Source organism: Neopelma chrysocephalum, unplaced genomic scaffold (assembly GCF_003984885.1).
Source record: "Neopelma chrysocephalum unplaced genomic scaffold, ASM398488v2 Primary Assembly neopelma1_66, whole genome shotgun sequence".
Taxonomy (NCBI): domain Eukaryota; kingdom Metazoa; phylum Chordata; class Aves; order Passeriformes; family Pipridae; genus Neopelma; species Neopelma chrysocephalum.
The window spans coordinates 4,225,288-4,251,843 of NW_020897725.1; the positions used below are offsets into that span (position 1 = coordinate 4,225,288).

General features: G+C 40.4%; 1 protein-coding gene across 1 annotated transcript; it reads left to right on the forward strand.

The window, feature by feature from the left end:
* Positions 1–13,524: 13,524 nt before the first annotated feature.
* On the forward strand, positions 13,525–25,062 carry MAL2 (mal, T cell differentiation protein 2). The gene is made up of 4 exons (XM_027684510.1): positions 13,525–13,728; positions 15,838–16,008; positions 20,029–20,187; positions 22,343–25,062. Exons 1-4 carry the CDS (start codon positions 13,594–13,596, stop codon positions 22,421–22,423), a joined length of 546 nt encoding a protein of 181 aa, XP_027540311.1. The 5' UTR covers positions 13,525–13,593; the 3' UTR covers positions 22,424–25,062.
* The last annotated feature ends 1,494 nt before the right edge of the window (positions 25,063–26,556 follow it).

Below are 26,556 nucleotides of genomic sequence, written 5' to 3' on the forward strand. Positions count from 1 at the left end.
CTCCTTAACTCAGAAGGCAGTGACATGTGATGTCTGATGCTAAAATCACCCATGCCTTTGCAACACAGGGCACGGCTATGCAACAGGCTTTATCCCCCAAGAATTCAGGTGTTGTTGAGGAACTTAGTCATGCACTTCGGAGGGACTCCCCAAAAATGATAAGCAGTGAACATGAAGGCTCTGCCGTCCGTGCCTGGCTGCTCACATCTGCATATCAGAATGCCCAAAATGGATCACAGTTTCATGTCTTTGAGAATATTGACAGACCTTTTTTCTTCAGACACAGCAACCACTTTGCCTTCAGAAGTCAGCCTGTTCTTAATCATAGTTCACGTTTCCTCACAGCAGGAGATGTCAACAGACACTCAGGGCCATTGCAATGAAAGTTTCCTTTCCCACTTGACACTAAAAATTAAGGAATGATATCTGGAAGCTAAGGAGAATGCTAGACATTAGACACTATGCAGTGACGTACCCTGCAGGTCACTCTGAGCACCAGCTGCACACAGTCTTCCTCTGGGTGTATGAAGAGGTGGACATGTCATCAGCTGGCAATGCAGAGGATCACAGCACTGCAAAGGCAAACAGACAGTAGCCAAACTTCCTCAACCTCACCCTCAACAGCAAAATCCTCCAAACCATTTATCTGGTTGTTAGTTTGACTCCAGGTTCACCTCTGAGCAATGACCAATGCAGGAAGATCCCAGAAGACTCTGTGACTCAGAAGCGCTCTTGTAATCCAATTTCTCTGACATTTGTTCCTCCAGAGAACCACTTGTTGCTACCAGCAGTAAAATATCTGTGTTGCTACACGCCCTTCAGAAAACTATTCAGATCCACGAATGAAGGGGTGGGACCACATTTGTTTTCATTGCTCCCCTACTGTGCTATGAGAGTATTTGGGCAAACAGGTTCACTTACCACAATATAACTCAACATGAATTGTTCTTTCTCTGGGAATTGATATTCCCCAAAATTAAGCAGCATTACACTTTTTAGGATCTATACTAATAAACTCATTAAGCTGAACATTTTTGGTTTAGAATCATTAATGGGTAATGATAGAGTTAATGACTAATTCAAGGCCAAGTTTCTTGACTAAAAGTAATACCTTTTAGAAGTTCAAGGCCAGGGCTGCTGGCCTCACTCACAGCAGATCAGTTCCTACCAGTCATGCAGAAGTGGCATAGTAACATCCCTGTGGGTAGGCACAATCATTTCTCTTCATCTCATCTTCTGACCCAAAAAGCCGCCAAAATACGCTTGCCAGAGTGGGGGCCATATTTTGAAACCCTCTAGCCATACTGATACCACTGGGAGACAAAATTTAGAGGTGTCCTTAATGATACAACCATCAGGAACTGGATATTTTCCTGTTCTTTAGGAGGAAACTCAAGAGCTGGTAGAAGGTGAAAGAGGAGCATTACTTTGCTGCAGGATCAAGTTCTGCCTCATATTAGACCAGGTACTCTCCTGCACGTTCAAAATTGGGGAATACAAGTCTAAATTGAAACTCTAGGGGTTTTCTAGGTGACCATGAGTTATGAGTAATCCTGGAGGATGCTCCACATACAGGAAGGAGTGACTGTCACAACCTCTGGCTGCATGGCTGAGGGAAGTGAGCGAGGACCTTGCGTCAGGTTTCTAAAATGGAAAGGCTGGAACTCCTCTCCTACCACACCAGCTTCATCCTTTCTTAAACAGAAAAAAATAAACTAAACCAACCCTTTTACACACTATGTAGTAATGTAACATTGGGCAAGGCTAGGCCAGTTGAAAAAAGCAGACTTGGGGTTGCAGTTCCTTTGCTGACTACAGAAGAGGGACAGTAGAGGAGCACAGCAGATGTTGACCCAGCCAGGCATAAGTGTGATCAGGTGCTTGTGCAACCCGTTCCTGCAGTACTAGGTCCTAGTTAATAAATTCTGCCAAGAAGCCTAACCCATAGGCCAGGCCAAATAAATAAAGCTATCCCATAGAGGAAAATTGGCAGGCAGGTGCATGCAGCCCTGCACCATGCCATGCAGACACTGGCTTGAGCCTTCACTAACTGAAATACTACAGCTGTGTTTTGCAGAAAAAAATATTCTTGTTATAACTAAGAATATGGGATATATCAAAGGTTTCATTGCTAGCCAATGGAAATTCACCGTGGTAGGTAAAGTATCTTAGGTTTCTGTACTAGGTGGATGGAGCCAGGAACACAGGAAATGGTGTCTGACTATTCACGATTTATGGTCTGTTAGTGCTTGACACTAAACCATTTTACCCAATCCCAATATTATTTTTTACATGTTTTTCTTTTCATCATTGCCAGGTCGAACATTTCTTGTTTCAATTTATACCTGCTGTTTCTTGTTCTCCCACCAGTTACCACTGTGAAAAGCCTGGCTTTGTCTTCTTGAAGACTCCCTCATAGGTCCTAGCAGGCTGCTACCAGGTCCACCTGAAGCCACTTCTTCTTCAGGCTGAATAAATCCAGTTCTTTTAGCTCTCTGTCAGATGGCTCTGACTCTAACCATCTTGGGGGGCCTCAGCACAACTCGGCTCCAATTTTTCAATGCCTTTTCTGGAGGAGCTCAAAAGAACACAGTGTCTAGATGTGGTCTAGCAGGTGCTGAGCAGGAGCATAATCCCCTCTCACAAGCTCCTGGCTGTGTTCTCTCTAGCACAGTCCGGATGCTGTTACCATCTTTGCTGCCAGGGCACACTCCTGATGCACGAGCAGCGTGCTCTCTGCCAGGACTCCCCAGAGCCTTTGCAGTAAAGCCAGTCAGCCCCAGCATGTATTGATGCAAGGACTCAGCATTCCCAGGTGACAGAAACTTTCATTTGTCCTTGCTGAATTTCATAAGTTTCCTCTTGGCCCATTCCTCCAGCCTGCCTAGGTTCCTCTGTACAGTAGCACTGCCCACAGCATATTCACTGTTCCCTCCAATTTGGTGCCATCTGCAAACCTGAGGAAAGTGGACTTCACCACCTCCTCGAGGTAACTGGTGAAGATGTTAAACAGGATCTTTCTAGCATCTAGATCCCTGTGGTACTCTACTAGGAAACCAGGTAAATGTTCTCTGGGTAGAGAACAACTCATTTAACCATCCTCTTCTGAACCAAATCATCCACAGACCATAAAATCCTAACTCAGATGTAAGAATGTTGTTGGAGACAATGTCAAAAGCCTTGCTAAATTTGAGGTAAATGACATCCACTTCTCTCCCCTCATCCACAAATCCAGTCATAGAATCATAAATACAATCAGGTGGTCAGGCATGATTTATCCTTGGTAGATCTATGGTGATTGTTTCCAATCATGTTCTCCTTCATATGCCCAGAAATGTGCTTCAAGAGGACCCATTCCTTAAAGTTCCAAGGGGACCGAGGTGATGTTGATCAGTTTACAGTTCCCCAGATTGTCTTTGGCCTTTTTGAAGAAGGGTGCAACATTTATCTATTTCCAGTTATTAAGAACCTTCTATTACCTCCACTACTCTTCTGATTTGATAGAGTGACCCTGCAGAGACATCTAATCAGTTTTTTTGGCACCTTGGACCACTCCATGGTCCATGTGCTCCCATGGAGTTTTCTCGTCAAACTCTCTCAAGTAATCCCTGGTTAAACACTAAGTTCTCTTCGGACCCTTTCCCTAAGCACAGAGGAATGGGATATTTTGGTGGTAAAGATGATAAATAAACTTTAGAACATCTCCATTCTATCCATGTCTGCTGTCACTGCATCCCCTCCTCCATTCAGCAATAGTTCCACGTATTCTTGCTCAGCCTTTTTATACTAATACAGCAGTGGAAGTTCTTCTTGCTCTGCTTCCCATGTAAGTCTCAACTGCATTTAGGCTTTGGAGCCCCCGAGGCTACCCCTACAAACTCAGGTAATGTTTCTAAATTATTCCATTGTAGCCTGTCCCTGCTTCCACCCCCTCTACACTCCCTTTTTGTATTGGAGCTCCATCAAGCTCCATGTTTAGCCACTCCTATCTCCTGACACATTTGCTTGTGGATATACAGTAAATATAAGACAGCTGCTTAAGATCTTGCTACATCATAGGAAGAATACTTCAGCACACTTCCTGCTCTTTCTTGGTCAGCCAGGAATTTATGATCTTCTATATTTTGAAACTGTCACTTGATTCAGTGCAAGCATTATTATCCTGTTCTCCCCAGGCTCATAACACACCTAAGGCACACATACCTATGGTAAATATAACGTTTTAAAAACTAATTCTAATAAAAATGATCACAGAATCAACATATCCCATTAAGAATACATTTTCCTCAAGCATTTTAAACAATCTCACACGGGCATTCAGCAGTTCCAATTCTTTCTTTCTTTCTTTCCGCTTCTTTCACTGCCTTTAATCACTTTTCTAAAAAAATTATTTAGTACCTAGAGCAATGGAATGACACATTCTTGACCATAGCCACAAGAATATGTAGGCATCTCTATTTAGTTTCACATACAGTCTTAAGTAGTATATTGCAGTTGTAGTTCAGCTGACTGAAATGGTTAATGAGATGCAATTTGACACCACATATGATAATAAAAATAGTAAATGTCTCGCATAGAGAGGGAATACCATGGTTATTTGGAAAGCATTGCTCTAGATTGTCTTGATTTAATAAGGTTGCACAGGTACAGAAGCTGTGAATTGATATTTCTTTTTTTCCTCTCTTTTTTGTCATTTATTGAAGTCACATGTAACCTACTCACATGAGGAAAAAAGAATTAGCAAGATCAAAGCAGTAGCTTAATCTGGGTTTCTTTCATGCTTGTGCGGTAAGGGAGAACAGCAAATTGTAAAAGAATTCTCTGCCTACCTGCTGCATACAGAGCGCCCGACTGCAGACTCGGGGCCCCACCCGCTCCTGGCCCGGAAAGGTTTCTCCATGTGGATCTTTCAACATAAGGAGGAAAAGTTTCAGTTGATTGTTGTTAGGTGGGTGGGACCAGTAACTCACGTCACCCTGTTTTGCAGGCAGCAGCAACAGCCTACCGAAGTACAGTGGCTAACCACACAAAACTCCATGCCTGGGAAGTGCGTGTGGACATGTGCATTTCTGAGTTCTGAATCCCTAAGGCCCTTAGTGCTATACCTCAGCACCCTCAGTGCTATACCCGTGCTTAAATCCCATGGAGGTCCTGTGCCTAATCAAGTGCAGATCTGCAGGTGCTGAGCCATAAAGGGACTGTAGCTTCTCACTGGCTATGATGCAGTACATCATGGGTGCATCTGCAGAGCCATGACCTTCACAGACAGTGCAATTTCATTATATATCTTCTCTTTTGTCACATTTGTCTTTTCTCATTTGCTTTACAAAATAGACATAACTTTATAAAAGTAGCCAGATGCCCATCATTACTTTGATTTTATTAATGCAGACATAGTTCAATCCTTAAAAGTATAACAAATAAAAGTAATGTCTTTTTGGAAACAGATTTCAGTCATGAATACCCTGTTCATTTTCTTCCCTTACTAGATGTTTCAAGCTTTTGCTATGTTACTAACCCCTCGGCAGCGAATTGTCTAGCAAGAGATGCTAATTTTCCCAACTTCATACAATAGAAGTCTTTATAACAGTTGCCCCATGACATTCCCTGAGCACATGTAGCACTCTACTTTGTGGAGGGTGAAAGTAGTCACAATGATGATCATTCAGTAAAAGGCTAAGTAAAACAGTGCAGAAAAATGTGAATACAGAGTTGGCAGATGCTTAGCATGTGAACTGATCAATTTATTTCCCCCTGTGAGACAGTTTCTAGGTCTTGAAAATGCTTTAAAGTTTGTCAGAGAAAATCTAAAAGGTTGTCAGTACATCCAACAAGAACTTTCATTTCAACAGCTCAGGAATACCAGAGCTTTCTGCAAGCTCACATATGCAAGCGAGAGCTTTCTCAGAACCTGAATAGGCAGAAATACATTTCTTGCAAAACCAAGGACAAAGCAGAACACAGATGATTCACATGATCTATTTCCAGATACGTACTTTAGTACGAAACAAATCATTCCTCAAATGCAGCCATTTCTTTCCTGTTTGTAGTGGGGGGTCTAGCCAGGTAACTAGAGATACACAGAGGCACTTGGTCAGCTGAATGCCAGCGTGCTTGCTTTCACTGTGCACCAGAAAACCAAAAAAGCCTCAAGCAAGTTAAGTATTTCTTTTTGCGTATAGCTAGATGTAGAAATGTATGAACAAAACATTAGTCCTGTACAACAAATTACATCTTCAAAGTACCCTATAAACCCTAACTACACAGCAGTTAGACTATGCTACTAGTAAAATAAGGCACAGAATACTGACCTATTTATTCTTTTGCTATTATGTAAAATTAATGAGCTGTGTTTTTTGACCATTGATTCATCCTTCTTCCAAATACCCGTGGATTAAAATTTAAGCTACTTAAATAGCTCCACAAAACTACTGGTAGGCAGAAAATGGCAAGGCCATTCAAGTATTTGAAATGCACTGCTACAGACTGTAAAAGCTCCGAAGGATATGTGAACATAAGGTCCCATTCCAAATCAGATTCCAGGGTAGAAGAATAATTTTGTTTAAAGGTGCTGGAAAGCTGCTGTTTAAAGTTTGTTTAGTTTTATTTATTAATTACTGCCTTGTAAATAAATTACAAAATTTTCCTGGCAGCCAATCCACCATCCCTTTCTCTCCCCTCATCTAGCACCTCTGAGAACAAGTCCACTGTGAGGAGTTATTTATTGTAGTGAATGAAAACATCCACTACATAAGAAGAGCATGTGCAAGAAATGGAAAGATGTCAGGAAACAAAGCACAAATACATTAATGAATACAAGAAACCATCAGGAACTGTGAACAAAATAAAATATTCATTTTCTGTTTGAGTAAATTCTGTTGTTGTCTCATTTAAAATCATGGAGGAAAAGTGAGACAGTTGGTCTTTAACTTATTTTTCATAGTCTAAACCAGATCTTAGCAGACTGTGTCTCAGTATCAGGACAACATGAACCACTTCATCTTCCTTGATGATTCGTAAGCTAAACCTGCTAGTAGAACCGCAGTTTGTTTTCTATCCAGAAATTGCATACATACTGTGTGTAACACTTATTTCTTCATGAAGGATGCCAGGCCAACAGGAATGCAGTTTAACTGGTTTAGGATTTATGAAAGAAAGGAAAGAAAAAAAAAAATCAAACCTGTTTGCTTCCCTGTGAATCAGAACCTACTTGAGCAAATGTTTAAACTTACCAAAACATTGTGAAAGAATCTGGGCCTGGGTTCAGTAGGAACTAAGTAGCTGAGATAGGCCTAAGAAACATATTCATAGTAATTCCATGAAATAAAGATATTGTTCTCATGTGTTCTATTAACTTCTGATGTAGCTTCAGCATTTGGTGAATCAGAAACAGCTACTATTTGGAACTTGCCATCAGTATCAGGGCTGTTTTTCAGAGGATGTAAGCACATCAGTGGGAAGTGTTTCTCAATCTGATGTCAGAAGATCAAGCATTAGAAACAGGGTTCCTGTTCTATAAGTGGCATCCAGCCCCTGAAAACACCTGAGTGTCCTAGGGAGTAATCATTGCAGAGGACAAGCAAACTCATAATAAGCTTGTAACTCTAAAGTTCAAGGTTATAGAACACGTATTTCTGCTTAATCTAAGTAAAGAAAATGAGAAAAATGCTAATATATTGTGACCCATTCATCTCAGTTGAGACACTTGGAGACCTCTAGGATGTAAAACACTGTAAACTTCACTCAAGGAAATACACTCCAGTTAACATTTTCCCTAAAATCACCTATACATAAGAACGTTCAAATATCTCTTTATGAACAATTTGAATCTCATAATGAAATAAATATTCTTCCACTACACACAAATATCTGTGATAATTTCAGTTTTCCCTTTGCTTAATATGGGCACGGCAGTAGAGTGTCTAAAGATTCAGAAGCATAGCTCGACCACCAGAAGACTTCTAGAAGCTGCATCAGCATTTCTTGTCTAAAAGAAAAATCCTAATAATGGCTTTCCATCTATGATCTTAAAAGAGAAAAAACATCCATGTACTGTACGTTCTATAAAGAAGATAGAACATGGTGGTGTATCTGATTCACAAGTTTTGTGTTCATTTTTAAACTGTTCTTTTGTACTGAAATAATTAATTTCAGCATAAACCTAATCAACCAAAGAGAAAAAAGGAACAGTTTTGCCTTGGTCTGAACCACTCTGTACCCTCATTTTCATTGGCTTTGATGCAAAGGAGGCAGAGGGAAACCACAGTTGGGGGAATGGGATCCCTTCAGTTACACTGGCTTATGTGCAGTTTGAACTACCATGAGGAAGTTTGTGAACACCAGAGGCACTGGATGCTTGGAGGCTGGAGGCTTGGAGACAGTTTTGAAATGATGCATAGTCAGTAAAAGGATTACAGGTCTGTCAGTAATTTGGTAGCAGAATGGCTCCATCTCAGCCTTATAACTCCAGTAGTTACTGTAAGTAACAACATGTGTCAGTAGAATAAGATGCTGCTGTTTTAAGCAAACTGAAACTAACTACAAATATATATTATATATCCTTTAAAGATGCCCATACTTACATACAAATAGCTCTTTACTATCCTACTAACAGTCATCAGATAAGTCCTAATTATGTGTATACATTTTAACACTGATAAATCCTTCTTATTTACAACTAAATAAATTCAGAGTGCTTTGAAATCTATGGATTCGCTCCTTTTGCAGCAGCATTTTTATGCTATATTAAACCATTACAGTGCTTTTTTTATACAACCCTATTTTAATGTCTCCCTGCTTCTCCTTCCTGAATTCATTCATCACAAAATAAAGTCACCATTGTCTTTTGCTTAATTATCCTTTGCCATCTATTGGATTTTTAGCCAGGAATTTGCTCAATAAAACAAACAGTCCCCAAAAGGCAAACAAACTTCAACTGAGGAAAAAGGTGACTTTCCGTCAGTACTGATGTTCATCAAAACAATAGATACATACTCCTGAGCAACAACAGATAAGATCAGAGGTCAACACATTATGAGTAAAGATTAGTAGATCAAGCCTTGAGTGATGACAGAGTGAGAAGAGACCCACGCTACCAGCAGTACCAATGGCATGGTGCTGTGCTGCATCCTGCACTGGCAGCACTTAGCACACCCTCCTGCCTGTGCTGCTGAATGTGAACTCCTCTGCAACCGGTTGGACTGGTCCTCTTTTACACCATGAAGCTGGAGGGGGACAGGAAAAAAACCCAAAGCATTAAGTATTGCTGCTGTGCAGTCCATCTGCGGGTTTCCCTGGGCAATTCTGTCGTAAACAATCAGTGCCATTTACTCGTCTCTTATCTGCAAGAATTTTATGCTCCCAGTTTGTACCTCTGAGACTTCCACATTCCCTTCTGGGGATGATCCATGCAAAATGTTTTTCCTGCTGGGTCACCTATGCCAAGAGCAGCACATTGACTTCTGGAGACATTTTCCCATTAGGTAACTTTGCTCTGCTCTGCCATGTCCCTCTCTTTACACCCCGCCTCCTGCACCATGCCAGTTCAGGATCCTCCTCTCTGCTACAATGAGATTTTGCATTTTTACCTTTGCTGCACCCTCACACATCTAAAAGGAGTTCTTCAAAGTAAATTAAAGGAGAATCAGCCCTTTGAGTACACCTTAAACTACACTGCTAGAGAACAGCAATGCCATCAAGTCAAAAAAATTAAGTGCTGGCAACCTTAGGAACATGGAAACAATGTTATCGGAACGGTCAGAGACCTCAGTCCATTCTCAGTAACACCAGCTTACTCCACCAAGGAGGGCACCTGGCTCGACGCCAGACTCCCAGCTGTGTGGTGCCTGTGTGAAGGGACCCTCAAATGCCCTTAACCAGCTAGCTAAGGATTCCCTGCTTTAAAGGGCATCCTGAGACTGTGGAGAGCCAAAGTAGCCAGGTCAATGCCTTTTATCCCAAAGCTGTGGGCACAGAAGACACTTCTGTGGGAAGAGGCCATATGCAGAGTACCACCGCAGTCTTATGAACCAGCCAGAAATTACTGCTTGGAGCAGCAGTGAGACTGCTTTAAGCTACTCTAGGGACTGGTTTGGTAACCAGACATCCCTGGGACTGGTGGGCCAAACAGGTGGCACATTTATCTTAACCTGCCCTCTGCAGCACCCATCCCAAGCTCAGTTTAACTGGATAAAGTGAGAGATTTCAACAATTATTTTTTCCTTAGTGTAATAATTCAAAAAGGGGCACCATGCATTCACAAGCCTGGCCCTGCCTGTTAGAAATAAAAACTGTCGCACTGCCTCCCAAGAAACCTCAACAGTGTAGTGGTATTTGCACACTAATTCATAATATGCATAGGTCCAACCATGACCCTGAAGTTCTGTTACCACTGAGTAAATACACTATACAAATGATGCGAAAGGGTTTCCTTATCACTCATCTTATGCAAACCAGTTTTATGCCTATTTAATTTCACTGGCTAAAGGGGAATGACTCCAGAGTTTGTACGAGTATGAGATCAGAATCCTGTATGCAATTTCACGGAGCATGTTAAATTAATTAATCCATTAAAAAAACAGTCTGCATTTTATACGATCAGCTTCAGGCTTTCTATTTTTGATATGTAACTAATTATGGGATTAAGAGAGTCTGTGTTCTTTCTTAAGAAAGAGCAGCTTTGCAAATATAAAAGAAACACAGATGACTTTTGGGGGCAACTTCTTCCAGAAAAAGAAAGTTTCTGGAATAAAGAAGTAGATCCTAATACTATCTAATCCTAATACTTTCTTAGCTCTGCTCTAGCTTGAGGAAATCTGTTTGCGTGTAAACGTAGCCACAAGAGAATAGGGCTACTCTCATTTATTGTTTTTTTTTATTTTCCATCCCCTTGGCCACTTCGGCAGACCACCCTTGTGCACACTGCAACATGGGACCTGAGATTACATCTCTTCCTGAAGTGCTTTTGATAACATACTCAGATAAAGTGTTAAGGACCATGAATTCATACACTGACATTACTTTCACCTATTACTCTAGTATCCTTACTAATATTCAGCTTTTCCATAAGTGTCATGCCAGACATTACAAAAGGTAGCCTGAATTTTGCTGCATAGGACTGCTGTATAAGTAATTTTCGTATCCTTACTGCATTTTTCTAATGATTGATCACCTGAGGGAGAATTACAGTATTCCAAAACAGATATTTTAATTTCTGTATATAAGATATCTACATATTACATCACTGTACGTGGAAGTCAAATCATCAATTATTTTGCATAATCTAAAATTGATAGCAACTGGTTTTGTAGTTCTATGACAATGCCAACTTTGTGTTAGGCTGCCATAAGCATAAGAACAGGAAGGGGAAAGAGTTTGGACTTTATGTTATAGCCATTTAGGAGGAGTTTTTAGTCCTTGCGGTTGTATAGACAGACCTTCCTATGCACAGTGAATCAATATACTTCTATCTACTTGTTGACTCTGGTGGACTTGAAGCAGCATCATTAGTTTACCTTGTAACATGCCAAGATGCAATTAGTTACATAAAAATGCTATTAAAAAGCAGTCCAACACAAACATGTGCTTTTGCCATGGAAATTTAAAAATGCAATCCTGACACTAATCCCTTAAAGAATCCAGATCTTTAAAGATTCAAACAGGTCACGAATCAGTATAAAAGCAATCCCTTATGGTGCTGTAGTGCATCCTGCCTGAACACAGTAAAAATATTTTAAACAGTCAATTTCATTTAAATGATTATGATTCAGGAAAAAGCCCTGCCAAAAATCTACCTATACCTCCCACTGAAATTTAGACTTTATTGTAAAAACCTACTAAAATTCTAGAAAAGAAGTGTTAAAAAGAATGTGCAGACTAAAAGGAATGGTATTTATAAGCAAGAAAAAGTGAATGCACATGGTATGTAATCATTAGTAAAATCCAGTGCTGCTGGAGTTCACACAGATTAATTGCACAGCTGGATAATAACACTGGAGATGTTTATGACCAAGTGTTATTTGTACTTCCTTTGTATAAGATAAGGACAACCACAGTTCTCCTTCTGAATCATAAACTGATCAACCCAGCTTTCCACCCACTGAGATTACTCCCTCTGCAGGGCAGTCTCAACAGATTTAGGGCCAGACTGTGAAATTACTTGGACATATGGTCTCCAGAATGCAACCCCAAGAACAAACCACCTACACCTAATCACTTAGGCACAAGTCTGAATCCCATTCCTTTTCAAAACACACCCAAATCAGGTCCTGTAGGCATACACCTCCACAGCCTAAGTCCTTTCCTGAAGATAGATGGATGGGACACAAGGTTCACTTTTAAAATAGGTCTAGAGGAGAAATATTATCTTATTGAGTAACTGATGGGGTAAAGCACTTAGAAAAGAGGGAAGGCTGGGCTCAGTGCCTTCCTCAGCCTAATGGGGATTCAATCCCATATCTCCTACTTAAGTGCAAGAGGCATCCAGCTACAACAGGCATGGGGATGAAGAGAGTAAAATAAAGAATGCAAACTGTTGCTTCTTCCTCCTTTAGAAGCCACATTTTAAAGCCAAGCAGCTTTTACTGCATCTTAAAAGCATCACAAACTTATTTATGTACTAGGTATGGTAGAAGCATGGATGAGTTGTGTTTACTGGAGTCAACTGCTCTCCACCTAGAGCTTGGATTGGGGTGGGGAAGACAGGCATCAGGCTGTGGCATTTCTTGCCATGACAAAGGCACATCCCAGAAACATCATGCATCTAAACATAACAGAATATAGTCCTAACACCCGAGCTAGCTCAACTTCCAGAGCTGCTGTTATGCTTGCATGAAACCTTTGTAAAATGTAATCCATAAAATCACAGCTATATATGTTGTGGATAAACACCCAGAAACACTGCACGGTTTAACACTGGGGTGAAACAGTGCTCAGTCATCCCATAGTCAGGACACCTCATCCTAAACCAGTCTGGGAGAAATAACAAAACTGCTGCTTAGTGCCACATCCTTCATCTGGGGAAGATGTTTATACAAAGAAGCATAAGAAAAAATGCATTATTAGTGGTCTGGGGAACATGTGCCTTTCTAGACCTTTCCCTACCCAAAACTTTTACAAACAAACATTTTCTATTACTTTTAAGCAGCTGTGCATGGTTGAGCCAGTCTGAACGAAAAGAAGATACACACGAAATGTTTTCAGTATTTTGAATGGGCAAGGTTCCTTTCCAAAGGTTCCTATAAAAAAAAAAAAAGTGCAACCTCGTAATTTCGAAGTCCCAAATATCTGTAACCAGAAGGTAAATAACAATCTTTTGCAAGCCGGCATTAGGAAATCACGGACTGATTCAGGACTTGTGAATGCGGAGCGCTGCGCTCCCGGGGAAGCCGGACAAGCACCGGTCGGGCACGGCCCGGCCCCAGGTCGGGTGCGGGCGAGGCGGGGCGGTGCCGGCCCGGGGCGGGCGGGGGGCGGGAGGAGGCGCGGACCGACCCGCCCGCACCTGCCCCTGCCCCCGCCCCCGCCCCCTCGCCCACCCGGCCGCGGCTCGGGCCGCCCCGCCGCGCTCGGCACCGCACCCGCCGCCGCGGCAGCATGTTGCCCAGGGCAGCCTCGTCCATGCCGCCGCCTCCCAACCCCGCTCCCTACTTCCCGCCTGCCCGGGTCACGCTGCCCTCCGGCCTGGAGATCCTGCGCACCTTTTCGGGAGCCGTCATCTTTCTGGAGATCGTGAGTGCGCGGGGGAGTTCGGGGAGGGGGGAAGCGGCCACCGCCTTCCCGCGCTCTTCCCTGCCCTGCCCTCCGCGGCCCCCCCGTTCCCCGGGGCGGCCGAGCAGCGGCTCCGCGCCGCCCGCGCTCCTCACCTGCCATTTTGTGAGCGGGGCAGGTGCGGGGGCCGGGCCGGGCCGGGCCGGGGGGGCAGCGGGACCCGGCCTCGGCGGGTCCGCTCAGCTCGGCCCCGCCGAGATGGTTTTCGCGGGGCTGTTTGAGCTGTCGAGGACTTCAAGCCACTGAGTGACCCAGACCCAAAAATGCACCATGGAGTTACACCGGGTTTTTCCTGCGCGCGTGCGTTACTGGTCCTGTGCAGACTCCTACAAGTGTGTTCAATGTCATGTACGTGTAAGTCCTCGCTGGTGTACACAGGGCTGAGACCTTTGAGCTAAGGCCATGTATGAGGCTCTGCAGTGCCCTTGTACTGATTAGTAAGAGGGGGAAAAAAACCAACTCCGTAGAACTGATTTTATTAACTTTTTTTTTTTTCTCGGGGTCAGAGCAGAATGCTGCTTGTGAGGTGGATCCCGCCCCGCAAGCTATAAAGCTCCGCCTGAGCAAGGAGCTCAAAACACAAGTCCGGGCACTAAATCAGGCCCTGAGTCAGTAGGAACAAAAGGTTAATTAGGTTGGCCCACCTATTGTATATCTGACAGCTGAGCTGAAGTGGACAGGTGTGGTGTGAAATAACACAATAGTGAGCGCTGAGATTAGCAGTCTCTACAGTACATTTCTAAATTTATTTTTAAAGAACCCTGCAAGTTTGCACATTCAGAATACTGAAAACATTTCACGTGACTCAGTTTTTTTGTTTAACAGACACTTTCTGATATCCTTTCTGCTTCCTAACTGCTCATCACTATCTGGTCACTGAGTAACAGACTTGCACCTGCAGTCTTGTGAAACTAGAGAAAGTTTGGTTCTTCACAGCAGCTAAAAAAGGAACCCTAGAGAACAACTTGAACGCTAATAGATAAACCCTTGGGAGCTTTGAACTGAGACTTACAATGCATCTTTACGTATGTGCTGCTGCAAAGTAACATGAGAGAGGAACTAACTAATTTTATACCAGGCATTTTTTAAAAGGTATCTGTCATCCAACCTTGATACAAAAGAAAATTCTCTGAATCTGAAAATGTAACCACTGACTTCCTGGTTGTAAATCTGTAGAATTTAAACAGGAGAGAAGTAACTTGCTTGGAAATTGATTGTAGTTGTCACTATTCAGCAGGTTGGATTATGAAGTTAAATCTTTAATAAATGAACATACTTCAAATGACAACTGTGATTCACTCCATTTATCCTTTTTTTATTAAGGGGCAGGATTGGCAGAAAGAAACAAGGTGTAAGGAACCTTCCTTACACCAAGAGTTGATTAAACCAGCGAAGTCATATAGTACATAAATTCTCCATCAGTCCATCATAGCACAGTGTCCCTCTCACTCATTCACTGTGATCAATATGCTGAAATGAAAATTGGCAGTGCTGAATTCTTCCTCAAGTTATGATGATTCTGGAAAGCTGTATATTTTTCTAATCTTTACAACATGCCTTATTGTGTATTCTAGTTTTCTCTTTCACTTTATTGCTTAGTGTGTTCTCTTTCAGTTTATTATTACAAATACATTGAAAAAGAGAAGTAGAGATCTTTTCTATATCTCATCTGATTAGGACTACTAAATTAAATAGTATGAGATTGAATCAAAATCTGAAGTACATCTTTCTCATGCCAATTTTAGTATATGTAGATAGATTTGCTTCACATTTCTTATATTTTCCTCAAAATGAGAGTAAGGGTAAAATTTTCAGCAGCAGCAGCACACAATAAATTCCATTTTCAAGACTATTTTTAAGAATTTAGAAGAATTTCAGAGTGACTTTGTCCTACCACCACTTAGTGCCTATCATTTCTGAGAAAAGGACTTGGCTGAGTAGTTTGGAAGTGTTTCCTCTTGGTTTCTAAGAGTAATCTGATGATGTGTAACATGTGATATCAGTTCTTAGGCAGAAAGGACTGAATAAGAATTATCTCTCAGTTTATTCTCTGTATTCCTTCCCTTGCAGCTTTTTGGAACAATAGTCTGGATTTTGGTCGCTTCTACCCGAGTTCCACTGCCACTGCTGCAGGGATGGGTCATGTTTGTAGCAGTGACTGCATGGTTCCTGTCCATTGTGTTCCTCTCTGTGTTCCTCTTTGGCTATGCAAATAGAATTGCTGTCAACTGGAACCAGGCGGTAAGATTTTTTCTTTATTTAAGGATTCTCTTTGTTTTATAAACCGATAATGATCTAATGAGAAGTGCTGATCCAAAGTCTTTATGACTGGCTTTCTGTATCAGTGGAAAGTTTTTCAAAACGGAGGAATTCAAAACTGGAAAAAAGAATAGGGTTACAAAGATGACAGAGGAAATACAGGACTTGTTTTATGATGGAGGTTGAAGGAGCTTTCAAAACTGTTTGAAGGAATATACTTGTCCTCTATGAGCACATAAAATGCGTGAGCAGCGGGAAGAGAACTAGTTTAACAAGGCATGACAACAAATTGGTTTAAATGGCCAGAAATTATTGTGGACTGGAAATCAGAAAATACTTTCTGGTATTAAAAAAGTGGTAGTAACACCCTGTGAATAATGGGATGTAGAAAGATACATCTAATATTGTAAAGGAAGGGATGCATTTGTGAACATTCTCTGTGATGAGATTGCCTGAGATACCACAGACTGGACTTCAGCACCCAGAAGGTCCCCTCCAGTTCCTAAGAAGGTCCGTGGGTGACTTCTGGGTTGATTCCTTAAAACTAGGGCAGCAATGCTGAGTGGCTGTTAGACCTTAGGTGGTCAAAGACAGAATAACCTGCAGGATGATATAGCTTCTTATTAGGAGACTTAACGTTCGCCTGGTGAGACTACAGATATAATTATACTCTGCTGAACTTTTCCTCATTGTGAAGACAAAACCCGATTCTTGCTGTAATCGATTGTTGTGGCTTGTGCCAGCAGTTCTCACAGACTGTACCTTCCTATTAAAAAAGGGAAGTTGTTTGCTCTGGTTTTGTCAACCATATGGATACCTCAGGTTATTGACTGCTAATTTATGTGCTTCTTTTTTGTAATTAACTGTTTTTTACTTTGAGTTGAGCATTTGAGTTTTACTCAAATAGTTGAGCATGAGATGATATCACACTCTCTCATATTACTAGAAGTGAGTAAAAAGGGATGGCAAAACTGTGATCAGAATGGAAGTTTTAAAAAAAATCTAAAAAGATTACAACTTCTAAAACACTAAAGTATGGCTGTCTGTAATTGCTGATCAGCTTCACCTTCCTCCTACATGGCTTAGTTTTCCTGTTGACACTTTCCTTGATCACAGCTGGAATTGCATGTTTCAGTATCAACATCTGTGGAATCTGTTCAGGTTATTCATGGACAGTCCCTTAAAACAAAAGGTCTTTAAAGCAAATCATAGAGCTTCATGAGTTTGGAGCTCAGATAACTTAAAAGCCTATCAGTGATAACAGACTGGATTCTATTAAAAATAAACTTTAGCACTGTGAGTACACATACATACAGCATCAGCTTTCCAGCACAATACAGGCAGTAATTAGGCTAATAATGAGTTATGATCACAGAGACCTTTACAGGGATTTATGCTGCAACATCCTCACAAATTATGATGCAACAAAGCCCTTGAGCATGTGCATAACTGAAGTAAATTAATAGTGTCCTGGGTTTCATTGAAACTGTTTGCCAGTTTACAATCATGCATCTATTTAAGAGTTGCTTGGTAAGGACAAAGCCTTCTATAGATTGAAAATGCTAAACAAATTTCATCTTATGACAATTGTGTGTTACACATTGGCTACTTGATACTGGCAGTGATTTGTTGTACTGTTCATTTTGTCCCTTTGCATATAATAAATTACTGGAAAACTTTCTATGTCAGGAAATTGCTACAAAACTTGCATAAAAGCTGTATCTGTAGCTTCATCTGAAAAGCTGTCATAACTCAGTCAACATCTTAAATAAATGCAGAAAGAATGATTTTATCTCTAACTTGGTAACTAAAACCCAGCCCTTTCCAACTGGCAACAAAAATAAGACTAGATAGATCATTTGACCACTATTTTCGGGTACCCAAATGTTCAGTAACTTGTTGGCACTAAATTCTTTAGCAGCACTTCACAAGATTTTTTTTTTTACCTTCTGTTGCAAATAAATAATTAATTACTGGAAACACTAGAACTATTTTTGTTATGGTAAATGCAGCTCTGCATTTAGTAATACCTTACGTAGTGTAACGGATATATTCGTTAATGCTAATAAAGATATTAAAAAAATAAGATGCTACACAGTGAAAAAGATGGACCTTATGGAGTCACATCACTCTGTACATCACTGTATTAAACCAGATGGTATGACAAATACTGTCCTTTACAGCCTGACTCACAACATACTCATTTACAAAATTAGATGTGAACTAACTTATCATGCAGATCTGTTAGTATTTTGCAAACACTTTGTATGAGGTTCCAATGATTATACAAGTGTGGAGGCAAGGGAGAGTTAGGCACCATGCTGACAATTACTAAAAACCAAAAAACTCTCCCTCATAAGATCTTGGGGTTTTTGGTCACAGAAACCATAACCATGTGAACGTGAAGCCTTACTGATGCTACATAGCTTCACTGTAATTGCTTCCAGGAGAAGGAAATTAGAGGGTTTGGCAGGAGAATGAAGGAAATGAAAGAGTTTGTCTTCTGAAAATATCTCTCTTGTATGCAGTCAGTCCTGATCTAAGTGGAATGGGGAACTGTAGTAGCAGCTTATATTGTAACTTATCAAAACCGATGAGGGTGTGATAAGTAGCTTTAGCTGCTATCAAATATGGAACAAGTCACGGGTTTGAAAATTCTTTCAATAAAAAGGAAATCTCACATCTGCCAAAAAACTACGTGTTTCTAAATGGGGAAATGCAGCACATTCTCACTTTGATATCAGGCAGGCAGTAGGTAAGGATGTCACACAGTAATTTCTAGTGCATATAAATGCTGTCTGCTGCTGTGCTGGGCACACATAGTGTACCCTGGGTTCTCACTCTTGACATGCTGGTAATCCATTGCACTTGAGTGAAGTTAAAGTTCATAAAGAATTCATTATGCTGGAGATAGACTGTATATCATGGATATCAGCATCATCAAAAAGCATACGTATACTTGTGTGTATTTTAAAAATTGTGTCTGTGGCTTTTGCAGACCTACATAGGTATAGGCACAAAGTACACGTTGTATGGACTCGGAAATTGAGTGCAGTGCAAACATCAGTGCAATTTTCAGACTCAACAACAGGAGGAGATGTCAGAAGAATATTTTTGATGTTTTAAAACTGTACTGGAACATGTCTTAGATCTTGCTGCTGGAACATTGGACTCTGAAATAGAACCTGCAGAGATACTTGAGCACCAGACCTTTTTCCTGTGTGTCAGTAATAGAACCCTGAAATGAGAGTTAGATGTTTAAACCTTACATTCAGTTAGTATTCACCACAGAGGAGAGAATAGAGAGGGCTAGGAGAGAAGCATATTTAAAGTAAATCCTAACACCTGTCCTCTCAAATCTCAGGCATTTTATTAGACAGTGTCATGAAGAACTTTTAGATTACTTACTATTGGGTAGAGCCAAGTCAGAGTGAGTTGAGGAAATGCCTCAGGTCTTGTATTCTGATGTTGGGAAGTAAATTTCATGTGTCAAGGCTGAGGTGTCTCTGGGCATTCACGGAAGCAAAATTTAAGCACGGAGGGGGCATTTTTTGAGCTTTGGTTATAGCTAAGAAGGGATGTAGGGGGCTGCAAGATCATATTGTACTGCTTGAAATGTGATAAAGTTGGCCTGTACGTCCCTTCTTTTTTGTCTAAGCTGTATGAAGGGAGACTTCTGTAAGCTGCAATAGCTTTAAAGGGATCTAAGAGGTCGGCATGTGGACATAAAGATGAGCACATGCCTCTTAATTTGAAAGAATGTAAGGTTTGAGGAGAGGGAGAGCTGCACGTTATCACTAATAATGTTAGTGAGTTGCTTATAAGTACAAGCAGCTGTGAAAACATGTTCAGGTTAAGCTCCCACATGGATTTAACACAGCTTATCTAAAGTTATTGTTATCAGTGCTCGTTTCATGTTTCAGTGTTGGATTTCGTTCGTACTGAGACAGAAGAATTACATACGGATTGCAGCCCAGACTGATTCTGTTATTTGTTTTTTAGGATTTTATTTTCCATGGGGCTACTTTTGTCTTTTATTTTGGAGCTTTTCTACTTCAAGCAGCAACTACATCTCTGCATCACTTTCCCCGCAAATTCAATTCCACTGCACAAGAGAGGATTCTAACTGGTCATGAATATAACATAAGCATAGCAGCTTCGGTATGTATTTTGTGTATTTGTATCAGGGGAACAGAAATCTGTTGTAAGTCCTTGTAGCCAGCCATTCAACTTGGGAACTTAACAGCAAGATGGAGTAGAAAGAGGAGCTGTGAGAGAAATGACTGTCTTTGAGAGCAGCAAATAGTGTCTAATAGCAACATGTAAAAACTATTGGTATAAGCTAATGGGATATCTACTCTTCACTGCAGTGTAAAGTTGCTACTCTTCACCATAGTGTTTTAAGTATATGATCACTACAGCCTGTGCTCAAATTTTCAGTTGCCTTTTTTTTATACCATTTAGATAGTCCTGAACATGCCGTGGAGAAATAAAACTTGGACTAGATCTTTGTGAAGCTCCACATACGTACTTATTAAATCAGACATGAAAGTTATGTGTCAGGGCCATACGGTCTCTTATGGCAATTATTAGAGTGCTTTTCTTGATAACCTACGTTCAGAATGCATTTTTCCTACTGTAGTTGCATCATCACTGAATCACTGTATCTGCTTATGTGGGTGTGCATAGCTGAATCAGAAAATATACCAGGCTCTAGTTTTCTCCCTGGCTGGACTCCTCAGGGGCAAGTAGAGGTATGCCATGTAGGCTTAGCTTAAAGTACTAAAACTAATGCTCTTATTTTTTGTTCCATCCAGAGGGTCTTGCATACCTCAGGGAACAATATGTATTTATTAAGCTTCTCAAACCCTCCTCGGGTATCTGTTGTCCTTAAAACTTAAAAGTACACCATAAATTTTGCATAGTAAGCACCTTCAGTTCATCTTAAGATAAAAACAGATGAACAGTTTGAAGAGGTGAAGTGGTCACGTCAGTCTCCAAGTCGTGTTCCTCACCATGACCCACCTCCCAGTAACACACAAGCACATCTGATCTATGTGGCACAAGGACAGAGGTGGTATCTCATAGCTGTGCCTGAACTAAGGGAGATCTTTATACTAAGCAGGTATCTCAAATTCTACCCTTAAGTGTACCTCTTCAATCCTAGTTTAGTGTGTTCAGATCCCACTGAATATCTGGTCACTTAAGTAATTTTGTCTGAACAGGATACTGGGGACTCCAAGAGACCATTTCCCCCTTCTGTACTACTTTTTTAAGGAAGAATTCAGTTCTTCAAAGCCCTCAAATACCTGTCAAGATAGGGGAGGAGGAGACTCTTCTGTAACTTGCCTCAGTATCTTCAATTAAGAGATGCTAGAAAATGGTGAATCAGATAACTGTAGTCTTTAGTGTCTTTGCATTTTTTGCAGAAGTGTATATTTGGGAGTCAGAACACACAGAAAAAAATTTGTAATCCTTTGAAATACTTCATTAAAACGGTCCTGTAAACTACATGACAAAAAAATATAAAAGGTTACTAACATTCTTTTTAAATTACTTTCATATACCATGGTTAGAAATATATATATGTTCATTTTTTACAGGTCGTATTTCTATGATGTAGCATCTATTCAAAACTTCAATTGTCAAATTAAGATGTGTATGCAAAGCAAAGTATAGGTTGTTATGATTGAATTTGTATCTTCGAAGAGACATAAACCATTGTTATGTATTCAGTTTCATTGTGACATGACCTTCAGTTCAAATCTGTCCAATTCAGTTCTTGAGCAAGAGCAACTTCCTGGTATTGTTCAGGAAGTTGTTCTAATGACTGGATATCTGGTCGAGGAGGCCAGACTTAGAGTTGTTTCTGTATTTCTGCAAGTAAAAGAGCTCTGCTATTTAGAGGGATGTCTTCCTAGATGTTTGCTGATAAAGACATTCACTTGGAAACAAATATGAGATTAATGTTTGATCAGTCTAGATAAGAGAAAACTGAAATACACAGAGTATGTATACATGTTTACTTTGTACCATAACTTTGCAGGAATTCTATTTAATATTCTATTCCAAAACGTCTTCTGAAGCAATCAAGTGTAAAGTAGTAACATGGGGTAGTAGTAAAATGGGGTTATAACAGGGAAGTTCCTGAAGAGACTTCAAAGGATCCCAAACCTATCTTTACCTTAAGTGTTTTTTGGGGGGGGGATAACTTTTAAATCATTTGTGTTCCTATATTCATTTAGAATAGAAAACAATTGTAGAACAATGTAATGTGTGATTCACTTTTTTCTTTTTTCCCCTGCTTCTTCTCTAGATTTTTGCCTTTGCAACAGCTGTTTGTTACGGTTTCAGCACAGCCTTGGCATTGAGGAGATGGAGGCTAAATAATAGTTGAAGAGAGATTAACACCCATGTGTTCCACTTCAAATCAAATTAAGTGCTACTTGTCTGTTTTACTGTAATTCCAAAAAGACTTTTTTTCTGCTTAAAATCTGTTTTAAATGCAAATAACCCCTAATTAGGATTTCCTCAACAAGTTTCCATCTCTTCCCTTTCTAATATTTACTTTTATTGTGTATGCATTTTAAGTGTACTCATTGTATGGTACTAGGGAGTTCAGGGATAAACAGACATGTCATTAGCAGACAGCAGAACTCCAGTGCTACATCAGTAGAGGAAGAAAATGGAAACTAAGCCAAGATGTTGACTGCATAGGCAGGTAAAAAGCTTCCCTCTTGATAAGTCCTGGGATTGGGCCTTAAGTGTCTTGCAGCATTATGGTGCACTCCACACAGGTCCAACCTTGAGGCTCCTTGTAGAGTCATGGATGTTCTGTGTGCTGCTCTTCGCATGATCAGAGCTGACTTTGAAATACCAACTTAGTATATATGTATTATTAACTTCGATGTACAGAAAATATATTTTAAATAACCATGCAGTGAAATTTTTTGATACTCTTTTGTAGCCATATCTGGCTGTGGTCCTCTGATCCTTGAAGCTTATTACGTTCTATACTAGATGAAAACTGTTTGGGACTGTCAAATCAGTAGTTCATTAGTTTTAGGAACTATTTATCAGATCTATTTATACTGCAAAACAAAACAGTGCATTTGTGTTGTGTGTATATATACATGGTGTATTTTTGTTTAACAGGAATATTTGCACTGTTTTACTTCCTTAAAGTACAGATTTGTTTTTGTTACTTAAAGTGCTGCATTTGTTGGGTATTATGTGAGTCAATATCATTTGAATGGAATGTTACCAAATGGTGAATAATGTCTGACCTCAATTCTTGCAGTATGTTATTTGTTGCATTCTAAACCTGCAGTGTTGTAAAGGTGTTTTTATTTAGACAGATGCCTGTGCAACATCTTACTGAAAGCAGTGGAATGCAAAGCGGTCCTCCCACTATGGAGTTTGCTTTTCGCATGAATGAAGTTTAATTGAGCCTTTCTTGAATATCCTGTTGTATAATGACATGCAATATTATATATAGATAATTGATTTAGCAAAACTAAACGATAATGTTGTGTTCTGCTCCCCAACACTCATGTCCTTTTGCAGATGGTGAAATTTTTTTATACTGCTAGCAAATAATTTTTCCTGTTGTGAATAGTGCCAAATAGATAACTTGGGAGAATAAAAGCTCCCTGTCATTTGTAAAACAACTTGTTCGCTACATCCTGCCAGTGCACCTGAATATTCTGCAGAGACCAGCATTGGCTGGGTAAGGGAAGACAGGATTTCCTTCATTCCCAGGCATACTCATTCTCCTTGAGCCAACAACGGTATCTGCCATGGAAGTTGCTTTATCAAACTTGTCAGGTACAAGCATCTCTGAGAGGCAGCCACCCCCAGCAGTGCCCTGCAGTCCTTGCTGACGCAGGACAGGTTCTTATGGGTGACACGGCACTGAGTGGCAGCCCTTCTGACTGCGGAACCACTTGGTCATCTGGAATTACTGCAATGGGATGTTTTCCTTTATCTGTTTCCTGAATCTTTTTTTCTTCAAAGATTTTGTACTCTTGTCTGATTTTTTTTTTTCCTAATTCTCTAATTGCATTGAGACCTTTTGTGAACATTTTATCTAGAGCCATATACTTTTAAAAATACTTCATATTGTAAAAAATACCTTTACACTGGAGTATATGGATGAAAGTATATAACAAAGACTTATGCTAAGCAGCATTAAAGTTACTTAATATATTTATGGCAGTAGTCCGGTTAATAATTTTGTCTTTGGAAAGTCAAAAAAACTACCTTGCAACTTTGACTTGCTGACGCTAGACATACAAAATTAAGGCTAAGATTTCTTGAGAAGGCACAACTGCATTGGGGCTGGTATCATATATATATATATATATATGTATATATATATATACATATATATATAGTTTCACAGCTGTTTTGGCATGTGACACTGCATGAATATTAGTGAGAATAGTAAGGCCGGCTGCAACAACATTTCAAATGGATGCTGATCTTTGGTGTGGTTTCTCCTGTATCCTGCAACCTGGCTGTGCACTGCTCACCACAGACTCTGCTTGCCACAACTATGGTCTTGGCAGCCAGCTGGGGTGATGGAGAGCAGATCTTAATATTTTGACTATTTAAACTTAACAGAGTATGAATCCCGCATGTGGTGTCAATTAAAAAGCTTCCAGAGTTTTGTCAGCATTTGTATCTAACCTCCAAGTTCAAACCTGAGCTGTAAAGGTCATGATTAATGGTGCTACTCAAGTCTCCCAATCTACTTGTAGAAGTCCAGATAGCAGAGTGCCGTTAGCGTGGTATGGAAACTGTTTGCACAGTGAGGAAAGACTGAACTTTTCCCTCTCAAGTATCAAAGGCAAACAAAGGACAGAGAAGAGATAAAGGTAAAAACTACAGTAATGAAGAATGACTTTAACAGCTAAAATGGAGTGAAAGAATGGAATTTTTCTCTTAGTATGTACTTTGAGGAAGATCTAAGGAAAGACACACCAGAACATGCAGTTACATTCTTTAAAAAAAAAAAAAAAAGGAAAAAAGTCAGTAGTTAATTTGCTATTACTTTGTACTGGGAGGTAAAAAGATAGGTGTGACTCAGAAATGGTATGTGGTTGCTGGATATCTGTATGCAGATACTGATATGGGAATAATACATAATCCTTGTGGTAGGTATTATAGAGGATATATGCAAGCTGGTTCTAATAAGTCTCACTCTTCCTTGTACAAAAGTTCCCCCAAGCCTATAACCTTGAGGAACGCAAGCTTAGACCTTCCAAAGAATGGAAAGCATAGGAGGGGACATAGGGAGATAAATTATCTCAATTAATTTAGGGCAAAAGGAAGAAGACCACAGATGCTAAATAGTGTTTTCATCAAACATCTCTATTTGATGTGAAGTTGCAGTGCAGCAGTGTCTAAGACACCAGGCAGGTCCCTACTCTTAGAAAATATTTCAAGGTGTTTTGGATATGACTGTGTGGTAGCTGCTGGTAAATAAGAAGAAGCCTCAAAGGAGACTTTCCTTCAAAGGGTGCAGAGATAAGCAGCAGTTTATTGCTTTTTGCTAAAGAGAAATGAAAGTGCAGATTTTAGAAAGCTAAAACTTTATTAGAATTTTTTCAGAAAATATGCACAGCAAGTGCTTCACAGGAGTCCAGACTCTGCTTCTACCTTGCTGAATGTCTGGAAATAATCAAAAATTATACAGGTCCTGCGAAGATCAGTCTGTTCAGATTCTCATGATTTCTCTGCCGGGTATATAATGGGCAGTCTTCGCGAACGAAGATTTTGGGAAAGGTCTTTTACCTTTCAAGCCTGCGCAATGGATTTTTTAGGTGAGACACAGCCTGCGCTGAACTGAGCCCACCCTTTAATCCTAAGGTTCATCTGCCGGGGCCAAGCAATCTTGGACAATGGCAGTGAGGTCCTCAGGACGTAGGTTTTGTTTAGAGTGACCTTCTCATAGATGGGTGGCCTCACAGGGCTAACAGGCTCCATCTGCCTGGAGGACCGAGGAATCGAACCGGGGTCGCAGCAGTGAGAGTCCTGCATGCTAACCACTAGGCCACCAGGGATCCCTCTCTGCTGGGTACATTGGTTATAACTCCTGATGTGAGTAAAGTTATGCTACGTAAAATGCTGCCTTAAAATGCAGCTGTAAAACACAGCTGTAAAAGGTGAGAGAGGCAGAATTAGCAATCACACAAATCTGTGCCCTTCATAAAAATTAAAGAAGAAGCACTGGATAATCACTAAACCAGCTGTTCTTTCTCTTTTGGTTCCAAAACAAGATGACAATGCTGACTCCCGTTGCATTTCCTCTAAGCATAGTATTTTTGCATTTGCTTTATGATTTTAAAAAATGTTGACCTTTGTAATTTCTCCATCTGAATTTGAAAAAATAATGCTAAGAGAGCTTACAACTCTAATAGCTTGTTTGTTCCATTTTTATCTAGATACTGTGAAATCGGTCTCTGAACGCAAATGTCCTGATGCCTTTCATGCTCCTCTGCCAGGCTGCCCAAGTCATACAGAAAG

Bases quoted from the DNA above. Each gene is read 5' to 3' on its own strand.
- MAL2 (XM_027684510.1), top strand. From the start codon at position 13,594: ATGTTGCCCAGGGCAGCCTCGTCCATGCCGCCGCCTCCCAACCCCGCT. The intron at 16,009-20,028 runs GTAAGATTTTTT...TTTGTTTTTTAG, and splicing joins CTGTCAACTGGAACCAGGCG to GATTTTATTTTCCATGGGGC. The intron at 20,188-22,342 runs GTATGTATTTTG...CTTCTTCTCTAG, and splicing joins ACATAAGCATAGCAGCTTCG to ATTTTTGCCTTTGCAACAGC.